The sequence below is a fragment of the Drosophila grimshawi genome, unplaced genomic scaffold (genome assembly GCF_018153295.1).
Source record: "Drosophila grimshawi isolate 15287-2541.00 unplaced genomic scaffold, ASM1815329v1 contig_848, whole genome shotgun sequence".
Taxonomy (NCBI): domain Eukaryota; kingdom Metazoa; phylum Arthropoda; class Insecta; order Diptera; family Drosophilidae; genus Drosophila; species Drosophila grimshawi.
Genome location: NW_025063692.1, coordinates 9369575 through 9390000, shown reverse-complemented (window position 1 = coordinate 9390000; position 20426 = coordinate 9369575). Strand labels below are relative to the sequence as shown.

General features: G+C 38.4%; 1 protein-coding gene across 1 annotated transcript in view; it reads right to left on the bottom strand.

Moving 5' to 3' along the window:
- Nucleotides 1-19584, bottom strand: part of LOC6565650 — a 20965-nt gene extending 1381 nt beyond the window's left edge. Inside the window, 10 exon segments of the mRNA XM_032738817.2 lie at nt 1-195; nt 230-264; nt 267-301; nt 398-457; nt 1276-2175; nt 2234-2347; nt 2852-2950; nt 3037-4259; nt 8839-9559; nt 18896-19584. The exon segment at nt 1-195 is cut by the window's left edge and continues 1381 nt beyond it. Of these exon segments, the coding sequence (XP_032594708.1) occupies nt 1-195; nt 230-264; nt 267-301; nt 398-457; nt 1276-2175; nt 2234-2347; nt 2852-2950; nt 3037-4259; nt 8839-8976 (2799 nt within the window). The 5' untranslated portion in view covers nt 8977-9559; nt 18896-19584.
- Nucleotides 19585-20426: the final 842 nt, after the last annotated feature.

Sequence of the window (20426 nt, the reverse complement as noted above, 5' to 3'; positions counted from 1 at the left end):
CTCGGCGCGCTTGTTGCGATAGGAGAGCGGCACACCCTTCAATATGGCATCGCGCACCTTCCATGCCGTCATCTGTGAGACGTTCAGCGCACGCGCTATCTCCATGGTGGACGCATTCTGGGCCACCAATAGCTTGGCCATCGCATATTTCTCATCATCAATGAATACGTTCGGTTTGCGTGGCTTTTTGCCCGGCTGATGATGAATCTGCGTCAGCGATTGTTGTTGCTGTTGCTGCTGCTGCTGCTGCTGATGATGCTGCTGGGCAGGCGCTGTTACATTGCTGCTGCTGCTGCCATTGCTAGAGAGCGAGCGAGAGAGAGAGAGAGAGAGAGAGAGAGCGAGAGTTAGACAGAGGCAGGAGCTAAAATAAATCAATAGTTGAATCACCGTTTACCTCTCATTGCTGTTCATGGGTGGCATGGAGCGCAGGGACAAGTTGACTGGCAGCGCATGACTGGAAAATAAATTGCATAATTAATTAGTTGCATATCGATTGTTATGTCACACAAGCAGAGAGAGTGAGAGTGAGAGAGACAGAGAGAGAGAGAGAGAGAGACAACTCTATGCCGCAAGCAGCCTCATCAATTCAATGACCTCAAATAGCGTTTGCAGAACTAAAACATTCAACAAAAAAACAAAAATTCAATTGAACTCTAATTGAATGTTGAAAGTTCAAATAAATGTGCAGAAATCTGATATTTAACATTGCAAAATACAATGAGAAAAGCAAAAACTACTCGCATTGATCAGATTAAATGCTGAAAAAGCTAAACAAAAATTCTAAACAAGAAATGCAGAACAAAGAAAGAATATTTAAAATTTACAGGAAATGAAGCTGACAGATGTACAGATATATACAGATATATATAAATGTAGATATAGATATATATATATATCCTAGGGGTGCAAGCTATGAGCTTCAAAGACATAGAAGCACTCAACACAGCAAAGATTGTAGCATTGGCTCAGAGGGGGTCACAATAGATACAATTATAATAATAATAATAAAATATATATTGCACATGCAGAGAGAGAGAAAGAGAGAGACATGAATAACTTTAGTTGTTTAGTTGAGTATTAGAAATAACACTGTAAAAACAGTTTGAAATCGGAATTGCTTAGCAATTGTAATTCAGATGATTATTTTTTATATGCGAACTGACATGCATTCGGCACAATGAGCGCTGACTTATTGTTAATGTTGATTACAAACAAACAATGAATAGATGAAGACGAACATCGGCTCGTTTCTGCCACATATGCAACACTTACTTGGCCGCAACGACGGCGGGCGGATAACGCGTCAACATCGGCAACGCTCCACCATTGTGAGCGACCTTCTGCTGTTGTTGCTGTTGCTGCTGCTGTTGTTGTTGCTGCTGTTGCAGCTGCAACTGCTGTGCATTGACAATGTGCGGAAAACGTTGCGATTCGGCCAACAGGCGCTGATAGGCCTCAACGTCGGCGCGTGCCGGCAACATGGGTGGTGACGGGGACACAGAAACGCCGCGCTTCGACGGACGCTCATGATCCAGGCCGCCATCGAGGCCATCGCCGAGTGGGGGACTCTGTTCGTCCAGCTGGACGCGCATATCGTAACCGTTGTGCAACAGGCCACAGACATCGTCGTCGCCGGCATAGCCAGCCGTTTCCTCGGCACCAATTTCGCCGGCGCCATCGGTTTCGCCATCGCCGCCAGCATCGTTGCCATCGGCAATTAGGTCATCGTCAATGGTGAGGCCCGTGTGCTGCTCATCATCGTCGCTGTCCAGCTGCTCCTCCTTGATGAGGCCCAGATTAAGATGGGTATATGGCTGTCGCTCATGCTCCTCAACCAGTTGCTGCTGTTGCTGCTGCTGTTGCAGTTGTTGCTGCTGCTGTTGCAATTGCTGTTGAAGCTGCAGCTGCTGCTGCTGCTGCTGTTGTTGTAGTTGCAGTTGCTGCTGCTGCTGCTGCTGCTCCTCGGTGGCCTGGTCGACGACACGCTCGTGCAGGCTGACGCCATTGACGAGACTCTTGCGCAGTCGCCAGGCAAATGTGCGCGAAATGTTCAGCTCGTTGGCAATCACCGTTGTGGTTGCCTCCCGCAGGATCAGCTGCTTGGCCAGGGCTATCTTCTTGGCGTCCAGCTTGATGCGAGTGCGTCCCTTCCGCTTGTTCGTCAGCGCCAATCTGTGGAAAAGCAATCAAATTGTGTATTTGGCATTTGGCATTCATTCAATGCACTCACTTGCGATTGTTCAGATGCTGTGCACCATTGTCCGGCGGCGGTTTGCGTGGCGCCATTCGCTTTGGAAAGTTGTTGAACTGCACAATGTTCTGCTTGAAGAGCTGCTGCAAAGGCCTGCAACAAATTCAACCAATATTCAATTCAATTCCACCAACCAAACTAAACTCGAATCAATATTTTGTTCAAGTTAAGAATCTATTGTGACCCCCCGCTGAGTCTATAGCTACTCCATCAACACCAACTGCTGCAATCTATGTCTCATAAGCTCATAACTTGCATCTTCTTCTAGTGAAGACATTGAGGCATTGAGGACTCCTCCCAAAAAATGCCTAGTTTGGTTAGGTGACTTCTTAGTCTAGAATGTGCCGTCAGCAGATCGATGAGTATCCTAAGCCTGTTCTTTCCTATGGTTCTTCCCCATTTGCTTAAATCGTTTATGATTATAGCCACCCAAAAGGTATCTGGCTTGTCGGAGTCCTGGTGTCGGCTGTCTTTCATCGTTTCTAAGTTGCAACATTGTAATCGAAAGTAAACTGTCTGAGAGGATATTCCGTTTGCTGTATAAGCTTACTCCTGCACCACTACTGCTCCTCCTCCTCCTTCTTCTAGTCTACTTACATTTTGGCGGCCTTGGATGGGCAACCGGTGCGCTTGTGCCATCCCAGATGATGGCCGGTGGGAAAGAGAACATGGCAATCGGAGCACTGCATGGGTCGCCTGCAAATGACCAAAAGAGAGGGGGAGAGAGAGAATAATAAGTAATGCTGGCGGGGATTAGGGACTGGTTGAGTTGAAGCACTCACGTCTGATTGCGTCGCTTCTTGACGCAACGGCCGCGTCGAATGTGCTTCTCGAGGAAACGCTTGTAGAAGTAGGTCTTGCGGCAATTGGTGCACTCGTAGACAGGCGCCGGTGCACCATGGACGCTCTGCATGTGCGCCTTGAGTATCTGCTTCATCTCGAAGCTCAGATAGCAGTGCGGACACTGGAATCCCCGCACACCCGTCGCATGGGCGGCGATGCCACCGTTCACCACCAAGCCGGACATCGATGGATCTGTGTCGGTGCCAGTGCCAGCAATCATGGGCGCATCATCGGAGGGCGTTATCAGCTCAATCTCTGGTATCAGCGGCAGCGTCATCTCCTCATCATCCTCATCATCGTCATCGTCGGCATCCGCATCCAGTTCGTTGCGGCTGCTGCTGCCATTGGGAAACTTATTCATCCGCTGCTGCATATATTCCTGCATCAGGCGTATCGAATTGAAGGCCACATGTTCCGGCATATCACCATCCTCGTGCAGCTCCTGCTGCTCCTGCTGTTGCTGCTGCTGCTGCTGTTGTTGTTGCTGCTGTTGCTGCTGGTCATGCTCATGCTCATCGCGCACCATCTCATCGTCATCATCCTCTTGCTGCTGCTGTTGCTGCTGCTGCTGCTCCCTGACCAACTGATGGCCATTTGTGATGGTCTTGGCAGCATGCCCATTCTGGGCATGGGCATGGCGTGTCTGTGCCTCGCCAGCTTCCCGCTCATTGCCATCCGCATCCAGCTCACCCATGCCCATGCCCATGCCAGCGATGAGCTCACCGCCATCAATTTCGCCATTTGCATTGTCGTTGTCCTCCTCCTCGGTGTCGTCGGAGCTGCTGGTGCTGCTGCTACTGCTGCCGCCGCTGCTGCTGCCGCTGCCACTGCCACTGCTGCTGCTGGCGCTGCTCTTCAATTGAACGACCCCACTAACGATTCCGGTTCCTGCACCGGTTCCTGTACCAGTTCCTGTACCGGTCTCGGCCTCGCCACCAACGCCAGCCGGCGTCGTCTCAGTCTGGTCCTGTGCGGTTGCGGAGGCGGCAGCAATTGTTGCAATCGGTTCGCCCGTATGACCGCCCTCGATCTTCTTGATCAGCAGCTGCTGGCGATAAAAGTTGTCCGCATCCTCGCACTTCTTCTTGAACAGGCACGCCGAGATGGCCGTCTTCGCACAGTTCACGCACACCTGCTGCGGCAACGTGTCATTCTTGGCGATCTGTGCATGAAACACATAAAATGGGTGAAATACAAGTTGACATCTATATATAGGAAACATATATATAAAATATATATCAAAGACTCAAATAGACTGGGAACTTTTCGAATTATTCGAATTGTCCTCCATAAGGCCTTATCTAATCTACTTATTTTACTTTTATATTCAATGCGATATGCTTTAGTTGGCTTCAAATCAAATTGTATTATTTATATATATATATATATATATAGCAAAGATAATATCTACTTTTTCTTTTTTTGGCTTGAACAGCAAAAATCAAGTTAAACTGTCATCAAACTTGCTAAATTGCAGCTTGTAAATATCAAATAAATAAAAATAAATTAAATTAAAAAAGCAACATAAAAACTTGATTTAAATTATCTAATGAACATAATAGATTTTTGTCAAAATATTTCATATGCAAATTTTATAATATATTGTATATAAATGATATATATTTTTCACACTTTGACTTTGAAAGCTAACCAAAATAAAACAGTCGAAAACGTCTAAAACTGAAACGGAAATAATTTAATAATATGTTAAAGTTCTGCGTAGCTTTAATTAATCAGCATGTTGATTTATTGTTATGAGTTGTTATTGTCTCAGATTAATTTGCAACTATTTTTAATTTTAAATCCTGAAAAATAAACACTAAAATTTAAAAAAAAACACATTTATGGTTTGATAATGTTCCCTTCATATTTATGTGTATATTTTTATATATATATATTTTTAGTTAATATTCTTTTTTATGTAGAATAGTTTACAAGGTTTTGTCGACTTTATTTACAGGTCGACGAACTAAACCAAACCACACTCGTACAAAGGAACAAAAATAGATCTAAAAACAAAAGCATACAAAAAAAAACAAAAAACAAAAAACGAAAAAATGGAAACAATAAACGTCTTAACTGGTTTTTTTTTTTATAAAAAATTGTTTTTGTGATATTTATTTAATGAACAAAATAGAAATAGTAGATAGAGCTAGAGATAGAAATAGAAATACAGATAGAGATAGAGATAGAAATAATCATGCTCATGTTCGTTATACAGAAACCTTGATATGGAAAAACTGTTTTATTTATTTAAGAATTATCAGAGCTACAAACTTAAATACATACAGACATACAGACAGACCGAGTACGTACTTATACATAAGCGTATGTATGTATGTATATATATGTATGTGTGTGTGCGTGTGTATAATATGTATATAAAGTATAATAAACGCGATCTGCTGCGATCTCATGTTTCCAACTAGTAGTCAAGAGTAATCCAACGACTTGCTCCATAAACACAAAACACAAAAAGCAACAACAAACTCGTAATAAAAATGATTGTTATTAAAAAAAACCAAAATGAAAGAAAATAATGAATAATGAGAAAAATGCAAAAATGAATAAAATGAATTAAAACGTATAACGTATAACGTACAACGAATAACGCATAAAACTAACCCGTTGAAATTGAGCAGGCAAAAAAAAAAAAAAAACAGAAAAACATTTCACATTCAGGAAAAATTACAGAAAAATTATTATAAAAAAAAATATATATATGAAAAAGAAAAAAGAAAAAAAAATACATGAATGGAATGGAATAAAATCAAAGCACAGCAGCCGCAGCCGCAACCGATGACGGTGAACGGAGGAGTCGAGGAGTACAGTAAAAAAAAAAAGAGTTCCCGTCGTCGCCGTCCACTGCTGCTCCGACGTCTTCGTCCCGCCCCATTGGGGGCCAACGAACGTCTAAGCCGACTAAGTGAATGAGTCCCGCATGCCGAGGAGAGTGCGCAACAGCAGCGAACGAGCAAGCGAACGAGCAAGCGAACGAGAGAGCGAACGAGCGAGAGCGGAGCAGCGATACATAAAAAAAGAGAGAGAGAGAGAGCACAGTTAACTGTGCGAGAGAGCGTCGCTGAAGAAGAAGAAGCAGCAGCAGCAGCAGAAAAAAATAAAATAAACACGGCACAAAATTGTAAAAGAAAAATTTATGGAATTAAACCAAACATATGAATTATACATTCACATATGAAATAACCCAGGCATGTGCATACATATGTATGTATGTGTGTGTACGAGAGAGAGAGAGAGAGACGGAGAGCGACGACAAACAAAAGAAGAAGAAAAATTAAGCAGGCAATCACAAACGGCAAACGGTAAATTATTTTACAAAAGCAGCAAACGAAAGAAAACTAAATACAAGAAACCAGAAACAGCACAAATTCCATATATAAAAAAGAGAAAAAAAAAAGAAGAAAAAAACAACAAACAAACACAGACACAGACAAAGACAATAAACCAAAAATATGATTCCTTCTCTGAAAACCGTATAAGCCCGATGTAGTATAATTCATCGTTTATACAGCTGGGGTCAAAATAAGAGTAGTAGCTGCTTCACTCGATACACTGCAATTACTTGATACTTTTATAATCCCTTCGATTCCTTTCACAATTCTACTCCTTATATTTCTTTATCAATTTTACTTTGTTTATCTTCCAAGTGTCGGTTGAAAATAGTTTGAAATATTTCAAACTGATCGAGTTGTTTTTTTTCTTTATATCTTATTTCCTTATCTAAAATCATTCCATAAAAATATGACTCATTTTATGGTGATAAAATGGGGCGTGGCATACGTTTCACGGCCGAAAATGGAGAATTCTTAATTTAATTCAGACAAGCAACAAATAGTTGGTTGCTCATCGTCGAATGATTTAAAATACTTTTTACAATCGAAACTTCTCTGGAAAATGATGATGAAACATGATATTCTCAGAAATATCTACTGAACTTAGTTTGAGAAACAGAAGGTGCGAACTATTCTTAAATGGAATTATTTTTATAAATAGAAACCTTTGCCATCTGGCAACTAGTGCTGAAACTGATAATAAATAAGCAGATAAAAGTCCAAAAACATATTGCAAAAAGTTTACTGTCTAAAAAGAATATTTTGAATTGAGCAATGAAGAAATTAAGGAACTTTTTCTTTTTTTTTTTATTTATTTTCGATTGTTACACAGTTGGATCAATATTGGCTAAAAGAAATCTCGGATCGGCACCTATATGTTATAATAATATAATATGTGACTAATGAGATGCCATTGATTTGGAGACTCCAAGAGGGCAACGATTCCAAGTATACCAAGTAAAGTCTCTGGAGAATCCAAATCTCAACTCGACTGAGAATTTGTAAAGATTGTTTTGGGAAACTTGGACATCGATTTCTCCAGAAATAGAACAGATTATTTCAAATTTCTACTGGAACACCTCACAAAGTTCCATTACTATTCAGCTACTATTATTTTTATCGGCTTATTTGTGATCGATTTAAACACTATTTAAATAGAATATTTATAATTGTTTTTGTTGACCGCAGCTGTATATATATGTATAAATATATAAACTAACCGAGCTGAACTCAACTGAAACTGATCCAAAGAAATAAACAAACAAATAAGACAAACAAAAAAAATAAATACACAAAAGCAAACGAAACGAAACATTTTTTTTTTCTTTTTTAATGTCAGTTATTGTGAAAAAGACAAAAAAAAAAAAAAATGTTGTGAATTGAGTCTATTCTATGAAATATGTTAATACATAAGTAGGTATATATCTTTAACAAATATCCGTACATAGTTGAATACATAACACTTTGGGGAGAAACTTCTTCACATCAGCAGCTTCACCTGCTTCTTCTTCTTCTTCTTCTTCTTCGCATATTACAAATAAATCGCAGGAGCGAACTTTAAACGCAAATGTTGGCAGTGGAATTGCTCAGCATTTCAAATGTTGCCAATGATTGCCAGCTGTCATATTCTATATATAGTCTTATTCAACTTTAATTTCGATGAGTTTCGCGGCCTGTGAGTGCTAAACAGCATTTTCAATAGCCGTATCTCAAAACTAAATCTAATATAAAACTCAAACAATTATGCGACTTTGTAAAATTTTATATATTTTTTCATTTTGTTACGGTCTACAAATATTTTAATTCTAAATAATCAATGTACATGAAGCGAGTCGAAGGTCTAAAAACCTAAACAAGGATTCTTGTCGCATATCTTTTAATTTTCATATTTATTCTTTGGTTTATTTTTGAATTTCGAGACTTGAATTTATTTCGAGCAAAAGCAAATCTCGTGAAATTCTAATCAGCTCTTTCTCAAATGGGATATGTACTCATTGTTTAAGTGTTGTAAAATTCCATATTCCCAATATTGAGTCATACTCGTATATATATAGAGTTTGAGGTTAAATTGGATCTGTTTCACAAACAAAAATCATAGTTGGAAAATCATCTTTCTGACTGCTGTGAATAATGAGTATTGAAATTTAACAATAGAAAAGATACGATTATAAGATTTATAAGATATTTTGAATATATTTGTGTAATACTTTTGCTAGACAATTGTTATATCTGTTAAGGCTTGTAAAAACTCTACTTTTTCGACCTTATTAAATTGTTTCAAAATTCAAAAAGTGATAAACTGATTGATTTGGGGGAGGGTTCTCTGGTCTCTTACCGTAATATTAACATCTGATTAGGGGGTTGGGGTGGGGTGGGGTGTCTTCTTACCTTAACATCAGCCAATGTGGTGATCTTTTGCCAAAGCGAATCCTCGCCGAATATGGATATCATTTGCATTGAGCTTGAGTTTGTGTGCGATGTGATGCAAATGCGACATAATTGCGGATTGCATATCTCGGCGTCCATTTTGGATGAGGTGAACCGAATCCGAAGAATCCGCCACGAATCACAAGCACGAGTTCAAATTGCAATCGGAGATGGAGATGGATATGAATATGGAGTTGGAGTTGGAAACGGAGTCCGACAACTGGATGTGAATGCTGGACGAGCAGGAGGCGGAGTTGCAGTTGGAGTTGGAGGCGGAGGCGTTGGTGGAGTAGGCGTGTAAGCAGCCAGCCGGCCAGCCAGCTAGCTGCATGCCAGTTCTTCTCCTTAACGGGCGTCTCACTCCCGTTAGTTAGCCGCGCTCCCGCTGCGACGACATCGGCGCGGGCACGGAATCGAAGTTCTTCCTTCCGCAAAGCAAAACAGCAAAACAGGCCAGCAAAAAAAAAAAAAAAAATACGAAGCGCAACAAGTGGCACGCTACAAATTCGCCGTGTAAAGAGTTCGAGTGTGTTCTCGAAATGTGTTTGTTGTTTTCCTTTTCTTTTTCTTTTTTTTTTTGTCTTTGTATTTATTTATTTAGTTTATTATATTTTTTATTCCGGGGGAAAAAAATCAACGACGGAAAAACAGTCACGCGGTTGAAGTGGCGGCGATTTGTGTACTGAAAATGAATACAGAGAACAAGAAACTATTTATTAATAATGAGAGAGTCGGAGAAATATGTATGAAAAATACATACGACGAACACAAAAAACAAACGTAGACGAAAACTAAATAAATAAAAGTAAGAAAAGAAGGAAAAAAAAAATTGGAATTCAAGAAAATAAAAACACGCATACAATAAAAACACACACACACACAAGCAAACAAGCAACAACCCCCCCTCCCTCCACCTTCCAGGGCCCCTCTTTGTCACCTTCAAGCTACCCAATCTATATATGAGACTCGAGCGTTTTTTATTATTGTGTAGATTCAAAAAACAACAACAACAACAACGGTAATACAATTCTTACTGTCGTAGCCACACACAAAGATACGAACTTGATACACACACACACACATGCACGAGCGCAAACGAAAATAAAATTACACAAAAGAAAACAAGTCAAAACTAAAAAAAAAAAAAAAAAAAAAAAAAACAAAACTTAAAAACATGCACACACACAAACACACAGAGAGAGAAAGAGAGAGACAGTGAGAAGCGAACAAATAAATAATAGCAAAAATCGTAACGAAACGAAATAATAAAATAAACTCTATGAGCCGGATGACTGCTACTAAAGGAGGGATGCGTTGAGCGCACGTGGTTGAGGGAGGGGAATGGGGGGTGAGGTGAGGTTAACCGCCACAGAAACTACAACGATAAATTTATATGTTCTCTTGCGCCAGCTATCTTGCTCTCCCTCTCTCACACTCTTCGTCTCCTCCCTCTCTCTTCGTACAGCTCTCTTTGTATACATTGCCTTCGAAAAGGGTAAACAAGGATGGTCAAATGAGGAGTGAGTGGGAGTGCGAGTAGGAAGGGTGAGCTTGTGTGCAAGCTGGAAGCAGAAAAGTACGCAAACTGCCAAGGGCAATGCATCCTCTGCTAAGAAGTGAATGCAAAACAGCTGCCCATTTTACCCATTTTACTACAAGCAAAACTTCTGCTGCTGCTGTGTACAAAGCTTGGCCAATAGATTCCAGCTAAGAAAGTTTGAGAATTTTATGCGAATTGCACATACAACCATAGAAATGCAAACACGTACTTCTATATACATATATATATATACATAAAGAAAATGCAAGAAATGTGAAAAAGACCCAACTAAAAATGCACTTGGTAAAATTGCAGCCAAAAATTCGCCAAAAAAAAACACGACGCAGACAAAAGCTAAAATCCTTAACCCGATTCCAGATACACTGCACATAATTAAAACACACACACACAGAGACACACAGGCAATTTTCCAAGCAACTATTTGGAAATGTACTCGCTGATGATCGACACTAAAATGCCAATGCGTTCCAATAGTTGTGCGCGGAATGTGAAATTCCTGTAGTCCAGTTCCAGATTCAGTTCCAATGACAACGCTTCTTGTACTATTCAAATGATGGAAATCAAGCACAACAACAAACACAGCAGCAGCAGCAGCAGCAACAACTGAGAGCAGAGAGCGAAAAAAAAAACACACGCACAGCAACAACAACAACAAAAACAGCAATTGCAAAGTCAAATTTGGATGCGATCGCTCGGCTCGCTGGGATCGCGATGAGAAGAAGAAGCAGAAGCAGAAGAAGGAAATCATAAGATCTGGAAAAACTGCAGTCAAGTCTCAAATAGTAGAAATAAGAACATGCAATAACTACGCGCAAACGTTTACATTGACTCAACACACACACACACATACACACGCATACAACATACAGTGAGCAGCAACGACCTGGAAACTGGAACTGAAAACCCAACCAATTTGCAATACATATTTGTACGACGAGTACTTGTACGACGACGACGACGACGACGGAGACATACAATGTACAATTCCCGTCGTCGTCTCTTATTTCTTGTCTGAATATAATAACTACAATATACACGTTAGTAGACTTACATACATACATACATAACTACATATATATGTGTGTATGTATGCATGTATGCACATGTATGGAATATCTGTATAATTTATAAGCACACACACACACATGTTTGCATTTATGCCCTGCCCGCATATGGTATATTCAATCGAAGACCCCTCACCACCCCCACCCCCCTCGGTTGGCTCCCTATTCCAGCCATTAGCATTCATTGTGTTGTCCAAGTCGAGTCTGCAGCTCAACTTTGAGTCTTTTGTTTAGAGTTTAAAATAAAATTAAATAAAATTGAAACCATAGTAAAGAAAAACAGCAACAGCAACATCAGCGTCGACGCCAACGTCGACAGCGACGGCGACGTCTTTGGCAGCGTTGCTCGCGGTTAACAACATATGAGGAAATATTACAATTTACAACAACAAACAAGATTCGTACATGCGAGAAGAGAAGAGACGAGAAGAGTGCAGCATGGATAATACTAGTTGAAGACAAAGAGCGAGCAACAACAAAAACAGCAACCGCCGGCATCAGCTAAGAGCGTCAAATAACATAAGAGAGCAAGAGCGCGAGAGAGCCGAATGCTTTACAACTAAATAGTAATGGCAGAAAAGTCAAGAAACTCAACATTTGTCCGCTGTTGTTGCTGTTGCTGTTGCTGCTGCTGCTGCTGTGTGTGTGTGTGTGTTTTAATGTTGCTGGTGATGTTGGCCCGTTTGTTGCTTTAGTTCTTTTCAGCGTGCTAAAATCGTAGTCGCAGCCAACTATTAAAGAAATAATAACAACAACAACAACACCAGCAGCAGCAGCAGCAGCAACAAAGAGACGAGAAAAACAAATACTCGCTACTTACACTTACTATCCATATCCATACATATAACTCTACACACACACACACAAGCAACTCTCTCAGCGTGCCTGTGTGTGTGTGCACGTACATTTAATACTTAACTCAACTCTTGTCGTCGTCGTCGTCGTCGTTGGTCTGTGTGCTTTAACTTTTTTTTATATATTTTTTTTTTTTTGCTATTGTACAGTTCTACAGAAAATTTATACAACGCACGGACGGTGAGTGGTGCTGCCAAGGCGCATAAGAAGGGGTGGGCGGTGGGCGGAGTACGTACAATTTAATATTTGTGAGCATATTTGCGGACAGCTAGCGAACATAACACGAACAACAACAACAGCAGCAACAAGAAGACCACGAAGAAGAGAAGGAGAAGGGAGTAGAAGAGGCAGAGCGCTGAAGACTTGGAAGAACACACATCGCTAAGAACGAAGACAAAGTTGGCGCACTGATAGATGAACACACACACATACACACGCACAGGCGTACATTGTTGCTTGGTATGTGTGTGTGCGCACTAGATAAATTTTAAACGCTGTCGTTGACTTAGAAAGTATATATTGAAAGAAATAGTACGCTTCTTCTTACACTCTGTGTACCCGATAGAATGCGCGAAAAAAAGAGACAAGTTGTGCGCATATAGGAATTGTCTGTCTGTGTGTGTGTGTGTGTGATAGAAAGAGCCAATAGAGAAAAAGAATGGAAAAAGATGAAGACACAATCAAGAACAGCAACTTGAATGTTTCAACTCAGTTGCAGATGTATAATAATAATTACCATAAATGTAAGGTCAAATTATTTGTCTCTTAAATGCACCAAAATAAAAATGGCATTTGTAGTTGTGAAAAGAAGAATATAGTTTATATAAATTATATATGTTGTTTGGAAAGGGTATTTAATGGTCGGCGTGCTTTGGTTCTGAATTCAATTTGTAATCAATTGCAGACATCAAAAATTGCTTGACTTGTATTAAGTTTAGTGAAAGATTGATCTGTTTTTTTTTCCAGTGGGTGTATGTATATATATATATATATATATATATGTGTGTGTGTGTGTGTGTGTGTTTGTGTGTGTAGTTGTTGCTGTGCGTGGTAATTACATGCTCACGACAATGAGAGCCTCAACGTGGAACAATAATTTACATGTACTTGCTATAACAATGGGTCCGGAAGAAGAGATGTGAGCTTTGTGTGTGTGTGTGTGTGCATATATTTATTAAATTATAGGTGGGTGGAGATACAAAGTTGCATAGAGAGACAGACAGTGAGAGAGAGAGTGAGTGAGAGAGAGAGAGAGACAGAGAGAGCAAGCGCGAGTGTTTGTTGGGGAAGTGGAAATTGAACACCTACAAAAAGTATAATTGCATGTATGTGTGTGTGCGTGTGTGTGAGCATACAAAGATGTAAATGTATGTATGTATGTGTGTATATCATTAAAGACTCGACTTGATCCAACTGAAGATTGACAATCGCATCATGCGTTATGTGTGTGTAAATAGGTGTGGTCCCAAAACCAGAATTAAAACCAGGCAAAATGAGTTTAATAGCATGGCATATATATATATATATATATATATATATGCATATGTATGCATGCATGCACATATATTTATATCTATATATATACATATGTATACACTTGTATATTGAATGATATTCAATCGCTAATCGGTTTAGAGTTGTAGCAATATTGTGTAAACATTTTCCGCGTAACAAACGAAAGTCATCAAAAATATTTGTATATATTTATTGTATACACAAAGCTAAAGGCAAAGTTCGGTTTATGTTTCTCATAAAAATAAATAATTGAGAAATGCTTTAATTCTGTAGAAATCGAAAATGGATACAGCAAATGATGCAAATATTAAACCAAAAATAAAGCAAGAAAAAAAAGAGTTGCGATTAAATAAAATAAGTATAAAAGCATTTACTACACACACACGCAATGTATGTGTGTCGCACGTGGGGGAGGGGGATTTCAAGAATGCGCAAAAGCGAGCCAAAAATAAACAATGCTGATAATGACGATTATGATAATTCCAATGTTGATGATGATGATGATGATTATGGCAACGACGAACGTGTAACCCACGTAGGAGGAGAATGCAAGGCAAGATAGATGCTAAAGCAGCCATCAGGCAGCAGAAGAAGTTAAGCCAGTAATCGCCAATCGACAGCATTGACGACTGCCCAATACTCTGTCTCTGTTTGCCGCACAAGAAGTTCTTTTAGAAGCGACGAGATTTCAAATATACTTTTACATATTTTGCATATATGTATATAATTAGACTGGTAATATTTTGAATAGAGAACTCTTTGCAAATTGAAATTATTTAAGCAACGTGCCTGTGAAGCGTATACGCTCTTATGCGCTTCTTGCACAGAGTGTATTGTGAAAAGCTAACCAAGAACTGCACACAAGCAAAAGCTAAAGATGCGTGTGGGCGGTGGGTGTGCTTAAGGGAACGGAATGGAATGGAATGGAAAGGTAAAGAAGATGCCAGAAGCAGGAGCGAGACAAGCTGAGAAGTTGAGAAACCAAAACTAGACGAAAACTTGGCAATGGCGCAACGGCAGTGAAGATAAGCACAAAAACACACACAAACACATAGAACGACAAAAATGGGAGAACTGGGCAAACTGGGAACTGGGAACAGAACGTAGCGCATAAAAAGTAGCAGGCGCATAGACAAGTTTATCACAGCAGGCAGGCAGCTTGGCAGAGCCATAAATGATGCCAAAACCAAAACCAGCAAGTCCTCTCACCTATGCATGCACACATATCCAAATATATATATATATATATAGATATAAATATATATATAGATAGATATATGTATATATGCTGTGCAACTCTCCACCCAGTTCTCAGCCCCATCATCATTATTATCATCAGCATTCGACGTCATTAATGCAACGCAATGCAAAGTTAAACCGCAAGTAAGAGCAAAAGAGATATAAAAAAAGAAAACAACTACGTCAATAGCAAGTCGCACTTGAAATGCCCTAACCTAAATGTGACCCATAACAACAACAACAACAGCGTTCAGGCAGCAGCAGCAGCAACAATGTAGAAGCATAGAAAGCTAACAAAACATACAAAAGAAAAACTATTTCAGCACTTTTTTTTTTCTGCATTGCATTTCGTTCTTAACTGAAGGAAGGAGCGAGTGAGTAAGCGAGCAAGTCGCTGCTGCTGCTGCTGTTTGGGGCCTGGCTTGGGTTGCGGAGCGCGCAAATATTAAAAGAGAGGCGGATTTAGAGAAAGAGAGTGCAGCAAGAGCGCTTAATATACACGTGCAATAAGTGCAATTACCGCACTCACTGCTTCAATGTGTGAGCGAGAGAGTGATAGTAAGTATGTCTCTGTATGTATGTGTGTGAGTGAGTGTCTTTGCCTGTGTATGCGCCTGTGTTTGTGCAAGTTTTATAATTTTATGTAGTTTTTTTTTTTTTTAATATTTTTTATTGCAAGCATTTGGTTTACTCTCAGCTATGAGTGTACATAATCACTTTGACATGCACGTTGTTGATAAGCCACAAAAAGGAAGAAGTAACTGAGATCTTATCTTTATAAAAATAAAAAAATAGTAATGCATATGCAGGTGTAAATAGTAATGTATGTATATGTCTATATACATACAGATGCACAGTGAGTTGAAAAATGATTGACTCACATTTTTCTCACTTTTTCTTATGCAAATTATTTGTTGTTGTAAATAATAAACATTTATTAAATAATGCTGACTACATTCAAAAGTTAACATTTTTATTCATTATAATATTTGGAATTTTTCTTGGGGTTTGCCTTAATCCATGCAATAAATGTTCTATCATTTTGCATTCAAATACCGTCCGAAATCTTATAAATATATCCTATATATTTTTCTAGTTTAAATTTAATTTTATCTATCTTTTTTGTGTTTACTGACTTTAGTTGACATTAAATAAATAATAATAAATAAACAATGAATTGTAATAGTTTGCTGGCACACTGCATTCATTGTATTCTAAATAGGTATACATAAAAATATAGCTGTTGCACCTGTTGCCAATATCGCTATCAATATTTGCTTGTATTTATTGTTTCAATTCGATATATCTCAATATGGCGGGCAGCACCTGCTGGCAGCGTATTAAAAGCTTCGGTGTGACGCATTAAAAATTAAATACAAATAATAATGCTCCTTCTCGCTCTCGCTCTCGCTCTCTCTCTCTCGCTCTCTTTCTATCCTGCATATTACTTTTTATGCGTTCACACAAAACTTGAGAAGCGAAAAACAAAAACCGAACGACATTTTCTGTATACGCGCTGCAGTCACTGTTAGCGTCGCTGTCGCCGATGCCGTTTGTTTGAACGCTGCAGTTGCTGCACTTACTGTTGTTGTTGTTGTTTTATACGTTTTCTTACTGCACACATTTATTTTTTTCTTTCTTCATATGCATTTTCATGTGCGTGTCTATGTATGCGCGCCTGTGTGAGTGTGTTTGTGTGTGTTGCCTCGGATCAAATTTGTTGAATTGTTTATTTAGTACGCTGTTGTCGTTGTTGTTGTTGTTTTTTTTTTCAGTTATTGTTATTATCGTTAGTTGCAGTTGCATTCGCTCTCAGCGCTATTGCTGTTGTTGTTGTTGTCGTCGTTGTTGCTTTGCCGCTCATTCGTGTACATTCCGTCATTTGCCGTCTCGTTCGTTTTTGGTATTTGTAAATTACATAAATTGTCTTGGACTATAAATTACGGGAAGATTATTATGGATTGCTGGTTTGGCTTTGCTTGTGCATGTGTGTGTGTGTGTGAATATATGCATGTGTTGCTATTGGTTGTTTTTGTTGCTGTTGGCTTGGTTTGGTTTTGGTTTTGGGTTTGCTGCTTGCATCGATGAAACGAACGCAATAACCACAACAACAACAATGTATGTGGGTATTTTTTTAGCGCTTTTAGAAAGATCCGCATTTAATGATACTTTGTGACAAACATGTACATGTACGTGCCATTGAGTCAGCGAGTTGAGGATGGAAAATGGATATGGTAATGTTAAATAGCAAGTTTTGCATGTGTCGTAAAATGCCAAGCGATGTTTTTGCTGCTGCTGCTGTTGTTGTTGTTGCTGTTTTTGCTACCAGGCAGGCAGACAAAGGCAGGCCCAAAGGATCATTAAAAGAAAAAAAAAAGACAACAAAATAAAAATGGCTAAATGTGCAAAAGCGGCAAATGTCTTTGAGAATGCGTCTTTTCGAGCTGTGCTCGTGTTTCTTTTTTATCTCTGCTGCTGCGCAGCTAGATTTGCAGCAATTGGCAAATCTGCTAAATTCCAATCTAATTGGATCCACACATCTAAGCTACTTCCAATATATTCCAATTGGTAACTGTATTAGATATGTGCTGTTCGTTGACAGCTGGGCGCTGATTAATCGATTTTATAAATCGATGCATGTCTAATTCAAAATGCTATTGAGTGTTCCAACAGTGTTCCAACACTGGCGTAAGACGTAAGAAAGTTACAAGTCGGCTACAAGAAAGAATGAAAAGGCGAGGTCACTGTGCTGGAAAACACTAACTTTACATATACATATACACATACACACACACACACACACATGCATGTACATGTTTGTAGAATGGATGCATTAGAGATGGACGCTTATCGGTTTATTATTCACGACACGACACGAACACGATATTTTGGCAAAATTAACAACTTCACTTGGAAAAAAAACAAATAAAAACAAATCTTTAGCGCTAATGGGACTATTCAAATATATATATATATTTATTTAATGTTGATCAAAAAAGTATATTAATTTAAATTGAAAGTTTGCGTTCGTCTAGAATTTTACTATTTTAAATTGATAAAATTTAAAGTTCATTTAGAGTGCAACTGGAAATTTCTGACAATCATCAAATTTCACTTAATTGAATTTATACGTACGTATTTATGTATGTGTATGTATGTGTATGTGTACATATATGTATGTGTGTTCGTTTTAACCTGACGTTTTAGTTTTTATCATGTGGGTGATCAAATGCGCAAAGAGCAATAAAACAAATACAAATACAAACACATACACAAATACATAGACATCAAATTCTCTTCACATTTCTTGGGTATTATCAACGTAATCTCTGCCTCTGCCTCTGTCGCATGCTAAAATACTTACACATACACACACACACACAGCCACAGAAAGACACTCACCTACAAAGACATACTGACAGAGAGCGAACGCGCTGATTTAACGTAACTATTCCAGTGGCTCAGCTTAAGTGAGCATAGTTAATAGCAAACAACAATAAGAACTAGCGAAAGAGGCAAAAAGCAAATGCGAGGCAACAGCACCGGGGCCAAAACACACACACACACGCACGCGCGCACACAAACACACACGACAGCAGTAATAATAACAATAATAAATTGAAGAGTTAAACTAATAACGAAACATACACACATACACATACATGAATACACGCACATACATGCATACATATGAATGTTCACAGTCATATCTATAACTCAGTATGGTGTTTGTATGTAAAGTAAACGTAACACACACACACAACAAGCATGCATATGTACATACCTTTATTTAGTCGAAATTGCTATTTATTTTCTTCTTCTTCTGCTTTGGCGTGCCTATGGTTTTCTTGCTGTTGTTGTTGTTGCTGCGATTGTTATTGTTGTTGTTGCTGTTTCTTTTTTACTTATTAGTTTTTCACACAAGCAGAATTAATTTGGAATGTGTAAAGTTGCTTTTTATTGTGATTGTTATTGTACATGTTCGTGTATTGTATATTTATTCATTTATTTTTTTCTTTTTCTTTCATTTATTTATTAATGTATAGTTATTTATTTATTTGAATGTAGACCATATGCAGTCGTTGAATTTTAAAAAGGAGGTCTATTTATGTGTGTATGTGCGTGTGTGCATGTAAATACACACAAACATATTACATATTACATATGTGTATTTGTAATTTGATGTTATGTGCCGTTTTTTATTTTTATGCTTACATAAATCTCGTTGACAAATCGTTGATTGAAATTGTTCTTTTGCACCTGCTGCACATCGCCGAACTGCACTTTTTTTGGTCGTCAACAAAAAACAAAAAAAAAAAACACACGAAAAAAAAAAATATTTATGATTAATAATAATGCACATAAAACACACTCAGTCGATTAAAAAATTTCATTCAAAAATGTAAACACAATTCAAAATGCGCTGTTGTTGTCGTCGTTACAGTTACTGAGTTGTTTTGAGTCAAACTACGCCAACTGCGACGCAGCAGCGCTAAACACAAGACGTCCGTTCACGGCAAATATCCAACAAGACAAAACAATATACAAAAAAAAAGAGAAAAAAAAAACAAAAAACATCACAGCACACGATGAATGAAATGCGCAAGGTGACGTTTTTCGCTGAGTATTCAGCGTCGATCTCTGAGAGCGTGCGCTTAGTGACGTCACGCTCATTGAATTTTAAGATAACACCCAGATTTATTATTCACGTTGTAAAAACGCTGATTATGTTCCATATTTTTAAAATTTAAAAAAAAATACATAAAATTAAGAAGTACATCATACATATGTATTTGTTAAGTTGTCATTGAGGAACTATATATTTATGACGTCATATTTAACAAGCTCTTTGCGTTACCTTTTAAATGTTGAGCTGTTACATGATGTTACTGTTAGCTCCCTGTTATATTCAAACATTACCAACATATATATCGATAACTGACCCATGCTCATTGTAAAACGATAACTATTTTCCACGATAGCAACATTTGAGGCTCGATAACACGATAACGACTGTTGCCTTAACAGATTCTGTTAAAGTAAATTGTCAAAAAATTAATTAACTTCCGCAACAAGAAATTATGGATTAAGTTAACTTGGTAAAGTATGTATAAATATGACCATTAACATATGAAAAATTTAATATTTCAATAATTAACTAACTGACCAATTTAAAATTGGTGTTTAGTTAAAAATATGTCGTATTTATTTATACAAATGCTATTAGTTGAATTAAAATATAAATAATATTTGAGATATAAAGCAATTTCAAATTAACTTAAATCAAAGTTTAAAAAAATAAATAAACGATAATC